Here is a 13,932-nt window from a genome sequence, read left to right on the forward strand (position 1 = left end):
CCTATGACATTTAGGCCTAAAATCATAATAGCACATATCTCCCAGGGCTGTTGTGAGGATCAAACGAGATAATAATCATTCCTATAAGGACAGCTAGGTGGCACAGTGGATACAGCACTGGTCCTGGATTCAGGAGGACCTGAGTTCAAATGCGGCCTCAGACACATGACATTTACTAGCTGTGTGACCCTGGGCAAGCCACTTAACCCCACTGCCTAGCCAAAAGAAAAAAATCATTCCTACATCTTAGCCAGTCAATTACCAAGCATTTATTAAGCACCTACCATTTGTCAGGCATTGTGCAAAGCATATAAATAATCAACAATGGTGAGGGAATTGTTTTAATGGCTCAAATTATAAAATGCCTAATGGTACCCATTGATTCAGTCTCAGGGAGTCATTATCAATTTAGACTCTTACATGTACATTATCTCCTTCATACCATCAATCAATCAGTCAATAAACATTTATTAAGCACCTATTATTCACCAGGTACTGTGCAAAGTGCTAGGAATATAAAAAGAGGCAAAAGGCAGACCCTACCCTCAAAGAGCTTATAATCTAACATGGGAAACAATGTGAAAATGAATATATACCAAGCAATCTATATACAGGACAAATAGGAAATAATTAAATGAGAGAAGACATTGGAATGAAGAGAAGTCAGAAGGGATTCCTGGAGAAAGTGGAATAAATAGCACTTAGTGAGGGCTTACTTTATAGCCATCACGCACATAATGAATACGCACTAGATAGTGATGAAAGCTACATATTGACAGCAGATACCATCTATAACTAGCTTCTCCAAACCTACCTAGTCATTTTTGGTCAGCTGAAAGTCACCAGAGATCAATGACAAACCCTACAATTTCTTGGGCCTCACTCAAATGTGTGTGTGTGTGTGTGTGTGTGTGTGTGTGTATGTGTGTGTGTGTGTGTCTGTGTATGTCTGTGTGTGTCTGTGTGTATGTGTATAAGTGGTGCAGTGGATACAGCACCAAGCCTGGAATGAGAGACACTCGAGTTCAATTAGTCTCACATACTTTCTAGCTGTGTGACCCTGGGCAAGTCATTTAACCCTCTTTGCCTCAGTTTCTTCATCTGTAAACTGAACTGGAGAAGGAAATGGTAAACCATTCTAGTATCTCTGCCAAGTAAACCCCAAATGGAGTGACAAAAAGTCAGACATGACTGAAATGACCGAATAACAACAACAACACACTACATAGATATAGTTGATAGGTCAGCCTTGGAGCCAGGAAGACGATATCAAAGTCTATGTCTGAAACATACTGATTGTGAGACTATGGACAAGTCTACATCCCTCTCTACATACCACACAAATGTCTTAAAACTATAAATCATAGATGAGTTGTTGCTCCGCATCTGTGGCAAGAATTTCTATATCATTGAAATCACAGGTCCAGACCAAAAAAAAAATATGCACTTTTCTATCTGAAGACATAGACAAAGAAAAAGATGATGGACCGGCAGATAGATGTTTTGAAATTTTATGTAAAGAGGAAAAATACATACATAAAGGGGCAGCTAGGTGGCACAGTGGACAGAGTGTGGGGTCAGGAAGACTCATCTTCTAGAGTTCAAATCTGGCCTCAGACACTTAGCTGTGTGACCCTGGGCAAGTCACTTAACCCTGTGTGCCTCAGTTTCCTTATCTGTAAAATGAGTGGGAAAAGGAAATGGCAAACCACTTCAGTACCTAAGATAGACATGACTGTACAACAACAACAATAATCTATAACTTTGGACCTTTAAAAAAAAATACAGGGTATCCCAAAAGTCTTAGCACCAGAATTAGCACCTGAGGAGCTAAGTTTAAAGTCTCCACTACTTGCTACCTGTGTGATCTTGAACTGCCTTCTTCATTTCTTAGAGGTGAAGGGACAGACTGGTTATTTTTGAGGTGCTTTCCTATGATAGATCCCAAAAGAAGGAAGATGGCAAACAAAGGCATAAATAGAATAGACCTACCTAAAAAAAAAAAGTTCTCAGAAAGTGAGAGAAACGTCTCCTGGGTAATGAGATTTACAGTGCAAAATACTTACCACATTTAATACTCTCCACTCGTACCGGGAGGCCAGACTGTGCTGCAGCAATTAATTTCAGGGCAACATAAAACTGTGTTAGACCAAAATAACCCACACGTTTTGCACCACACAGTTCTGTGATCTGAAAATGAAAAAAGAGAGAACACTGAAAATCATACTTCTCTTTTGAAAATTTCCCCACATATTTACTTTAAAGAAACCTTAAGCTACAAACACCTTAAAGCACCTATGAATATATCCTAAATTGTTTATTCTCTTATTAATACTAGGTTTCTAAATTAGGTAATTATTTTAGATTCTGCCTACCCATAAAATAATAATAGCTATTATGACACAATAGAGATTCCTCTCTTTTTTTCTAAGGACACAGGGGCAGAATAAAGGCAACATAGAATAGCTGCTATCCATTCTGATGAATACAGTTGACTCTTCAGGGGGTAGCGTCTTCCAATACAAATTATCTGAAAAGTTATTAGGAATAAAGGAATGAGTGATTACCACTATGTGTGAGTTACACAGTCCTTGAAAACACTAAAAAAAAATTGGAAAAAAAAAGTTCTCCTTTATTAGAAATCATAAAATTATACGTTTTTTATTTCTTCAGGAAAAAAAAAAGATGGGGAGAGGACTAGAGAGAAGGAGGGCAGTGGATAGAGCACTGAGCTTGGAATCAGGAAGACTGAATTCAAATGTGGCCTTAGACACTTAGTAACTGTGTGACCCTAGGCAAGTCACCTACTCCTGTTTGCCTCAGTTTTCTCACCTGTAAAATGAGCTGGAAAAGGAAATGGCAAACCACTCTAGCATCTCTGCCAAGAAAACCCCAAATGAGGTCACATCAGATATGACTGAATAACAACAAGAGAGAGGGAGAGAAAAAAAGGCATATGCACAAATAGGCTTTAACCTTTAGCAGTCCCAGTGACAGAAAGGAAGTCGCTACTCCTATTGCCATAGCCTGAGACTCAGCAATCATCACAGGTAGTTGTGTAACGCAAGTTAACTGTTTCCCATTGACTAAATTTTAGAAGAGATCTCCAAACAGGCTTTGATCAGGACTTCAGGTGAGTTTGGGGGGGAAAAATCCCCAAACATATGAATCTCTTTGAAAAACTCCATGTAATTGCCCAGCAGGGCATATCATAAAAATAAGTTATTCATTGTACCTAGCACAAGGAGATGATTTACAAGGTAGAGAAGACGCTCACTTACATTCTCCCCAGAGAACAGTTTAAGTCACGAATGGTTACTAAAGACCCAAGCAAGGTAACATTGTAATGTAGGCAGTTTGGTTCTTTATGTCTTCTACAAGTATTACAGTTGGAAAAGCATGGGCTTGAGTCAGAGACCAGGATCAAATCTAGACTGTGGCATTCACTAACCTATCAGGGCTTAAGTAAGTCACTTAACCTCTTTGGGCCTCCGTTTCCTCATCTGTAAAATGAAGGGGTTGAACCACATGGCTTCTGCAATCCCTTTTAGTTTAGCCTCCAGCCTCCTCATTTCTGTACCCTTGTCCCTCCTTCAATGGCCCACCCAGCCCAGGTCTAAAGTCTATCATCTCTCTACCTTCGCCCCTTAATCACAATTCACTCAACAACACTAACATAAATCACACAAGCCATAAAGCTTAAGGCGTTTTCTTGATTCTATATGTATATGTATATGTATATGTATATGTATATGTATATGTATATGTATATGTATATGTATATGTATATGTATATGTATATGTATGTATATGTATATGTATATGTATGCTTACATATTGCTAGGCAATGGGGTTAAGTGAATATATTTTCTTTTTAAACAAAGAAACAAAGCCTTAAACAAAAGGGATAAATATCCTCTAAAGGTAGGAGTTCGGGGTATCAGTGAACTGGAAAGGAAAGCATTTTGTGGGCAGGTCTGGGGTGGGAATGGGGAGGGTTGCAATAACCCTGAAATATGCCACCACTAATAATGGATTATGTACATTTTCATCTGAATCAAAATACAGGATCTCTTTTTAAGAAAAGTACCAGATATCATGTCCTATCAGATCAAGCCTAATTAAATGGGGGAGGGGGATCTCATACTCATCAAATGGAGAAAATAGGATCAGTTGGCAGGAAAGCAAATTTCAGCCTCTCAAACAAAATAACTTTGGGATGGGCTGAGGCGTGGAGTGGGTATTCACCCAGAGAATGAATGCAAGACAAGAGCCGCTGGCTTAAAATAAAGAGAGAGAGCTATCTATGCAAAACACTCAGATCTATTATCTTCTCAGTTCTGGAAACAACTAAGTAAGATAAATGGATCAGGGGATTAGGGTGGTAGTCTAAAGGATTTCTAAGATCTCTACCAACTCTGAAATCCCAGGACTCTAAATGTAATGCCCTCTCAACTCCCTTTGTTATCTACAAGAGATATTTTTTAAATTCCCATAGATTTCTTTTTTTTATTTTTAGTTTATGGAATAAAACAAGCATTTCCATAACACAGTATAATAAAAAAAATGATTTCACATAAAACTGCAAATCTATTATGTACAATTTGCTATTTCTTTTAAATATAGAATAAAGTTATCATGTAAATTTGTTTTTCCTCCTTCCCCACTCCAACCCCCAGAGAAGGCTACCAATAGAAACATGTGTGTGTGTGTGTGCATGTGTGTGTGAGAAACCATTCTATACAAGAAAATCCCAAATGAGGTCATGGAGAGTCAGACATGACTGAATCGACTGAAAACAAGGCCATATAATAATAATGATAGCTAGCATTTATATAGTACTTCAAGGTTTGCAAAATACATGCAATGTAAAATTCAGACTCTTTGTGACCCCATCTGGGGTTTTCTTGGCAAAGACACTAGAGTAGTCTGCCATTTCCTTCTCCGGTTCATTTTACCTCCCCCCCCCCCAATTCAAGCTCTCTGGATCAAAACCAGGAAAGAAAATCAATGAATGCATGTAGGTGTTTGAATTGAGAGCTGTACTCCACTGGATGAAATGATAGAAATCACTGCAGAACTAGAGAAACTTAAGACATTTTATTCTCTAGCTATTTTGGACAAATGGAATTTACAAACAGAAAATTCAGTTGTTTTCTATTTACAATGAGAACCACTGAAACTTAGGATTTATAAAAAAGATTCTAAAAATCAACACAATAAAAAAACACACACACAAAAGAGGTGAAGATGACTCCAAGAGAAAAGCCAAAAAGGAATTGACATTTCTGAAGTTTCCAGTCTCCAAAGAAAAGAAAGCATAGAATCCTGGGACTTAGAGATGGAGAGGACCTTAGATATCGTCTAACCCCACTCCTTCATTTTATAGATGAGGAAACTGAGACTCAAAGAGTACCCAAGTAATAAATATCAGACTTGAACCTCAATCCTTGGATCCAAAATTCAATGTTCTTTCTACTAAATTAAACTCAAAAGTTAGGGCAGTGAATAAAATACTGGCCCAGGGTCAGGAGGATCTGAGTTCAAATCTGGCCTCAGATATTTATTAGGTGTGTGACCTTGGGCAAGTCATTTAACCCAATTGCTTCCAAAAACAAAACAAAAGAAAAAAAGTTAAGCAATTGATGCTATAGCAGGCCTCCTGTATCTAAAAAAAAAAAATGACTAATTTTGCAAGGAATTCCTCCTTTCTTTCTTTCCTTCTGTCATTAAGCCACCACAGTTGGCTTAAATCATTGGTTGAAAAGTTCTAATGATGGCATCCTGGTGTTAAAAGATATGCCTTGTTCAACCCAAGACAACAGTGGCCCATTTTAGCAGGTGGTATTTTTGTAATTGTTCCTTGATGATGGTTCAAGTTGAAGAACTTTTCCTGACAAAAAATATGAGGGTGAAATGTTCCAGTTTTCTCCTCCTGCCTAAACTCCAAGAGCTCTGACCTCTCCAACACCCCAGCTTCGGTTGCAAATGGAGCAAATTTCTAATACTCCACTGGAACCTAAGGCCCCGAATTTGTTTTCTCAGGTGGAGAGCCAAGGGATGGAAAGCCAAGTAAGAGATGGAGCTAAATGAGCTTACAGATGTGCTTGTCAGAGTGCTGGATAAGGACCAGTGAAATTGGAGGAATGGTAAAGAAGCAACTTGAACAAAGAGTGTGGAGAGTGTGGCTTACTCAAAATAGCTTTCCTCCCACCTACCTTTGGGAGACTGAGCTGCCATGCTCAGACCATCTAAATACACATCAACTTGTAGGGCCTTTTGATCCTCTCCCAAAAATACCACTGCCTTTCCAATCAGAAACCTAATCTTTTTTTTTCAATCTGAGCAATAAAGGGAATTGTTCAAGCTGTAGAATGAAAACACCCACCCCATACTTCCTCATTTCAAAAAAATGGATTTTAATTTATTTTCATGCAGCATGAAGTTGAAAAAAAAAAGCACCAGATCTGTAGTCAAAAGGACAAAGTTCAGTCTTGATTCTAATAATTACTAGCCATTTCACCTTTAGCATGTCAATGAATGGCTCTGAGCCTCAGTTTTTTTATCTGTAAAATGGAGATGATATGCAATTATTATGATGAGGAATATACAAAGTTCTATCTGAAGATGTTGGTGATGAAGATTGAGGAAATTCTGCCATAGCACTCAACATTAAGTTTCATATACTCTTCTTTTTTGGTTGTTCAAATAACTGTTTCTTTGTGGTGATCCCTTCACTGTATTATATACTGTATTTGTACATGTATGAAATATGTGGCAGCAAACTTTTCAGAAGCAAGCCAAGCACCTCTCACATATTATATTCCTAGCACCAGTCTTCTCTTTTGCACCAGTTACATGACTTCCCAGGAACAGAGGAAAGAAAGTCCTACCTCCACCCTCTTCCCTGGCCTTCTGCCTGGTGGCATAAGAATACCCCCACTGTTCTAACTGGGCTACATCACTTCCGTGTTCCCAGCTGGCTACTCCCAAGGGAGCTGGTGAGCGTGTTCCAGAGAATAATAGTGGGATAAACTCTCCAGTTCCATCCCTCCTTCATCTTCACTCCACAGCGTGGTTTGCCTCTTTTTTTCTACTGAGTCTATATGAGGTGTTCACGGCAGGCTAGCACTTCTGGTGTGTGGGCTCACTGAGCCCTTTTCAAGGCTGCTCATCCACTTTTGGTGTTTACCTGGCTCTCAGCTGTGGCTCCAAGAAGCTGTAGCAGGCACAGCGGCCACACCCTGGTAAAACTATCTTGGCACACAGGCAAAACCAGGTCGAGAATAATCAACAGGCCTGAAACCGGTCAGTGAGTTAGGGGGGTGTCTACCCCAAGCATGTGAAGACTTCCCTTGGCAGAATGGGAGGATAAGAACAACGTGTTCCAGTGGCCATGAAGGCAGCTGAAACAGGTGCTTTGCAGCACTTAGAGCTTAGTCAGGCATCAAAGATGCCAAGATCACCCACTGCAGCCTGGACTTTTGTATTGCCACTGGACTTTGATGACTCTGGAAGAGAGGGATGCTGATCACTCTGTGCAACTCTATCTCATTTAAATCCAATTCACAAGCAAACCAAGATATTCCCCCACTATATCATTGGTCCTCTTTGAAAATGAAGGACAAACAACAACAACTGAGTCAAGGAGAAACTGGAGCCAGGGGTTGGCCCAGGACAAGAAGGCAATCTGAAATCTAAACAAGGTTGGCAAAAGGCAATATAGAAAAAACAGTGGATTGGGATTCAGGATGATTCAGTTCTAAGACTGGCTTTTCTAACCTTGACCAAGTCTTATTAAAAAGTATGGTTTGTGGGCATATGGAAAAGGAAGTACTGCTCACAAAGAGCTAGAAGGACTTTAGCAACAATAGATCATACCAGACTAACCTCATTTCCTTTTTTGACAAGGTTATAAGGCTTACTTGAATGTATGCTCCTACTGGGCAAGCTGTTTTCACTTCATTTATTTATTTATTTTTGCTTTTGCATCCCCAGCACCTGATACAATGCCTGGCAAGAGTAGTCACTTACCAAATAGAAATGAATGTGCCCCACGTGACATGCCCTTTCGGAGATGCTTATTTTAAAAAAGTAAACATATTCCTTCCACCCCTTTCTCCTTGCATACCACACATTCAAATACCAAAAACACATGAGAACATTAATTACATTTTTAGAGTTTTACCACTGCTCAATAAAGAAAAATACCAGAAGATAGACCAATACCATTGATGATCCTTTCTAGTCCATTCATACTTCCAACTAAGCAAAAGAACTCTCCTGCCCGCAGTGTCACACGGCCATTTGAAGATGAATAAATGAATGAATGAATGAAAACGTACTTACTAACCATCCTAAGTGCCTGGGTTAAGTGCTAGGAATCCAAATACAAAAAGCAAGACAGTCTCTTCCCTGAAGGAGTTTACATTCTAATAAGGAATGACAATTCACATACATGAGTGATGGGCAAAAAGAGGTATTTTGGAAGTCTTTGGGATAAGTGGAAGCATACGGCAATTAACTGACTTGTTCTTTCCAGGAATGGTAGTGTTAATTTGATCATTATTCTCAGAGCTAATGGAAGATAAAGAGGAAGGTTGCAAAGCAGGAGGCATTATGATTAGGATTAGAGCTGGAAACTAGGAGGAATAACTTGAGAGTAGACTTCATATTTCGTTGCCTAGTTCCAAATACCATCACGTGCGAGACATGCAATGCTTAGCTCTAATTTTAAAACATGGTCCCTGCAAATATATGTAAGAAATTCCCAAAGAGTGAGAACTACCGAAAACAAATTTAGCCGATCAGTAAATTGGTGGAGGGAGGGAAGATGACAGACCAAGATTTAAAAATAAATTTTAAATCAGTGATTGTCTGACAAAATGTACTTTTCATTTACTTTACAAACTACAATTCAACTCTATTCATCACACATGCAAATAAAACACCAGCACTTTGTAAAAATTAAGGAATTCTTCAGAATAACTTTATTGCACCTTGACTTTAATCCAGAATAGCTAAGACTTATATGGAATTAAAAAAGTTGGGGTAGTAAAAATTTAAGGTTGTACTTTGCTATATGCTAACACTGATAGTTGTATCTAAGATGAACAGGAATCAAAGGTCAGTCTTTTTCCTTTTTCTAGCAATGACATAGAAAGATTGATTCTGAAAGTATAAAACATTCAAATTAAAATTGCTGTGAATACCAAAGCCAAAGAATTAACAAAAACTGATACCCAGTAAGATATAGTGATGACTACAGCAGGAATCTACCATATTTAACACATTACATATGTAAATATTACAACAGGAATGTAGCATAAAATTCCCAAAGTAATTTCAAGAAAGAGGAGAGAGAAGCTAAAAGGGTACTTTGTTTCAACATACAAATGTCACTTAATAAGAATTGTTCAATCATAGCGGCAGTGCAGCGTAATTGATAGAAAGGTGGCCACCACACCAGGAAGACCCAGATTCAAGTCCTGCCTCTGACAAATATTTGCTTTGTGACTCTGGGCAAGTCACTGAATTCCTCAATCAGTCAATAAACAGTGATTATTGTTGGTGGTCAGTCATGCCCAACTCTTCACGACCCCATTTGGGGTCTTCTTGGCAAAGATTTGCCAAGAAAAAAAAGTGGTTTGCCATTTCCTTCTCCAGCTCATTTTACAAATGAAGGATCTGAGGCAAATCAGGTTAAGTGACTTGCCCAGGGTCACACAGCTAGTAAGTGTCTGACGTCAGATTAGAACTCACAAAGATTAAGTCTTCCTGACTCTAAGCTCAGCACTCTTATCTGCTGCGCTACCTCACTGCCCCAAACATTTATTAAGCACCTAATAAGTACCAAGCAGAACACTAAGTGATAGGGATGCAAAAAAAAGCAAAAGACAGTCCCTGTTCTTAAGTAACACAGTCTGCTTTAGGCATCCTTTCATTACTATAAGTTGCAGGAAAAGTGGACCTAAACTGGTAGGAGTTTCCTCCCCTGAGAGCTTCCTCTACCAATGAAATCATAGGTTCAATCCCAATAGACATAGTAATCATAAAATGATTTACCAAACAGGGATTATAGTAATTTTTCAGTCTCAGTTCCCCTATTTTCATCATAATTGCACATTATCTCCATTTTACACGTGAGAAAACCAAGGCTCAAAGACATTCAATGGCTTGCTTAAAGGTCACATGGCCAGTAATTGTTAGAGTCAGGACTGAACTATTCAATAAAATGAAAGGTACCCATATTAAACAGACATAAGACAATTAGTAACCACAATAGAATTAAAGGAAGAAAAGTCAAACTTTTAATGAGAAACCCATGAAGCAAGTTAGTGTCTATGCATTTTTTAGCATATGACATTAGTCACTCACTGATTCATACTGAAATACAGATGTTGTCAAGTTACTAAACATTCATCCCACCACATACCAATCTATAGACTGCTGACCTTTGAGGAAAGGTCTTAGGTCTTAGATAAAAGCTAGCTAAAAGGGAGAGAGGCCGGCTGGATTGCCTCACGAGGATTAGCTGACAGATGATCTTTGTAGGGACCAATGATGAGCACCAGAGTGAAGGCACGAATTTAGGGTAAAAAGTTTCAAGACAGCCTGTTGCTCAGTCACTTCAGACTCTTGGTGACCTCATTTGGGGTTTTCTTGGCAAGGACACTGAAGCGGTTTGCCATTTCCTTCTCCAGCTCATTTTACAGATGTGGAAACTGAGGCAAACCGGTTCATACATTCTAGTAAGTATCTATGGCCAGATACGAATTCAGGTCTTCCTGACTCCAGGCTACACTCTATCCACTGCTCTACCTAGCTGCTCCATTCAAGACAGGAGTCAAGAATTAAAGTTCAAGCCAAGGTTCAAAAGTCAGCATAATGAGCATGGGTAAGGTAGATAATAGGGACAGCCCCAGAAGTGTCAGGGTCGGAACCAGCAGACGTTACCTCATCTGTAAAATGAGTTTATCTCTAACATACCCTCTAGTTCTAACATTCAATGTCTATGAATTAAACAAATTGGTATCAGAGAGAATCAAAAACCAGCAAAAAATAAAATCCAAAATAGTACCTAGGCTAGGATAAAACAACAACAAAATGTACATAATACGCAGGGATATCACAAGCAGGTTGATACTGAATCAATAACTACATCATTAAGGACAAGCCTAGGTTGTATACTTTTTATCCAAAAATGACTAGCATAACATTGGATTTTGGCACAGTGCTTAATAAATATTTGTTGGTGCCTGAATAAGGTGTGCTCTTTCATTCATTCTCTCTCTTTCTCTCTGTCTCTCTGACTATTCATCCCATGTCTTCCTCTCTCCACCTACCTTCCTTTCTCCCCTTCATCCATCCCCTTCCAGGGAAAGCTGACCAATAGGTAGAGGGCAGGTGAGGCCTTCATAAGAGGTACAAAGGCTGAGCTGGAAGCCCACTCTGCTCTATCAGTCCAAAGTCCACCCTCTCTGACACAGCTTATTAACCAGACTCTAACAGGAAATAGCTTCTTAGGCAATGAAGTCATATTGCTACCCACCAAGACCCAATCCATCAATAAACTAAGCTCTCATTTAGTCAATAATAAAAATAGCTAACATTCATACAGCATTTTAAGATTTGCAAATTCCTTTACAAATAGTATTCCATTTAATTCCTGGGGAAACAGGCCCTATTCTCCTCTCTCTTCACTATCTCCAATTTATCCTGTATATAGCTTATTTGTACATAATTGATTTCATGTTGGCTCCCTTGTTAGATCATGAGTTCCTCTGAGTAGTAGGAATGTCTTTTGCTTTTCTGTGTATTCCCAGCACTTAGCACAGTGTCTGGAACAGAGTAGGTGGTTAATATTTGTTGACTGTCTCTTGGTAACTTCAGCAGCTTCCATGGGTTTAATGATCATATTTATGAAGATGACATATCTACACATTCAGCCCCAGCCTCTCCCCTGAGCTTCAGTATCACATCACCAATTGCTGACTGAATATTTTAAACCGAGTATCCCAGAGATTAGAAAATAGGTAGTGTGGTATAATGCAAAGTCAGAGAACCTGGGTTCAAATATAGCCTCTAGCATTTACTGTCTTTGTGACCTTTGGGCAAGTTACTTAACTTCCTTGGGCCTCAGTTTCCTCATTTGCAAAAAAAAAAAGTTCAACTAGATGACCTTTGAGGTCCCTTCAAGTTCTATTTGTATGATCCAATGATTTTAAAATCAATGCATCCAAAACAGAACTTACTAATTTTCCTTCAAATCCACCCCACTTCCAAATGTCCCTGTGTCTGTTGAAGGCACCACCATTTTTCCAGTTTCCATGGGTCCTAACCTCAGCATTATCCTCAACTCTCCACTCTCACTTACCCCAATGCCAAATCTTTCCTTCATCTCTCATATCTGTCTCCTTCTTTCTGTTCACAGGATTGCCACTTTAGTTCAGGCCCTCATTACTACTCATCTAAGTTATTACAACAGTCTCTTTATTGATCAGCCTCACATCTGTCTCCATTCCATTCAGCCCTCCACACAGCTGTAAAGCAAATTTTTTTAAGGCCATGTCATTCCCCTATTCAATAAACTTGAGTGGTTCTGGGATACATATAAATTCTTCTATTTAGTTTTTAAATTCCCTCATAACCTGGCCCTAACGTATCTTTCTGACTTCATTGGACATTACTCCCCCTCCTATACTCCAGCCAAACTGAGATTCTTGCTATACACAAGGCAGTCTACTGCCTACCTCTAGAGGTTCCATGGGACTGAATAGGCACCCAGTGCATGGAATACAGCTCCTCTTCACTTCTGCCTCACAGATTCTCTCTCTCCTTCAAGATACAGTTCAGACATCACCTTCTACAAACAAGAAGTCTTCCCTGATGCCATACCCTGCTAGTGTCCTCCTAACTACCTCGTATTTATTTGTCATCTGTGCTTTATATTTATGCTGTATAAATGTATATGTACTTGTTATTTCCCCATTATAATGCAAGGTCTTTGTTAATAGGGTTTATTTTTTTATATTTGTCTGCCCACCACCAAGCACAGTGCCCAGCACATATCACGCACTTAATAAAGGATAGTTTCCTTCCTTCTTTGTTAATTGATTGATCCTTAACAATTATCCTGTAAGGTAGGTATTCTTATTATCCCATTTTACAGACATGTAAACTGAGGCTCAGAGGTTACACCTATTTTAAACTCAAAGAAAATAACCACCTTATAATCATCAGAAAGGAGAACCAGATCCACTAAGAAAAAGTCAAAGGGTAACAGATTTTTTAAAAGTTAAGAGACTTGCAGCAACAGCTGCACTGTGCAATGACTCACTTTCATGGACTTGGCTCTTTTCAGCAATGCAAGGATCTAAAACAACTCCAGAAGACTCACAATGGAAAATGCTGCCCACATCCAGAGAAAGCACTATGGAGTCTGAATGCAGATGGAAGCGTACTATTTGATCTCTTTTTCTCTTTTCTTGTTTTGTTCTGTCTCTTCTTTCTTGTGGTTCTTCCCATTGGTTCTAATACTTCTTTACAACATGACAAATGTTTAATATGAATGCATATGTAGAGCCTACATCAGATTGCATGCGATCTTGGAGAGGGGTAGAAGGGTAGGAGGAGGAGAAAATTGAAAACTCACAAGCTTATGGCAGTGAATGTTGAAAACTAAAAATAAAATAATCAATTAAAAATTTTTTTTAAATGTTAAGTGACTTGCCCAAGATCATACTAGTAGTAAGTATCAGAAACAGGACCTAGCCTTCTGATAAGACAGCTAAGTTGAACAGTGGATAGAGTACTAGGCCTGGAGTCAAAAAGTTCTCAAGTTCAAATCCAGCCTCAAACATTTACTAGGCAAGTCACTTAATCCTGCTTGCCTCAGTTTCCTCATCTGTAAAATTAGCCAGAAAAGGAAAT

At 38.9% G+C, this 13,932-nt stretch overlaps 1 protein-coding gene across 8 annotated transcripts in view; it reads right to left on the reverse strand.

Moving 5' to 3' along the window:
- The window catches only part of REPS2 (RALBP1 associated Eps domain containing 2), a 352,146-nt gene that overhangs the window by 175,064 nt on the left and 163,150 nt on the right, over positions 1-13,932 (reverse strand). For all 8 annotated transcript variants that reach the window (XM_078146089.1, XM_078146083.1, XM_078146082.1 and 5 more), the window contains one exon: positions 2,067-2,190. In XM_078146089.1, coding sequence (XP_078002215.1) covers positions 2,067-2,190 — 124 coding nt within the window. The remainder of the gene's footprint in view (positions 1-2,066; positions 2,191-13,932) is intronic.

Source organism: Phascolarctos cinereus, unplaced genomic scaffold (genome assembly GCF_003287225.1).
Source record: "Phascolarctos cinereus isolate Bilbo 61053 unplaced genomic scaffold, phaCin_HiC Scaffold_726;HRSCAF=1367, whole genome shotgun sequence".
NCBI classification, from domain to species: Eukaryota; Metazoa; Chordata; class Mammalia; order Diprotodontia; family Phascolarctidae; genus Phascolarctos; species Phascolarctos cinereus.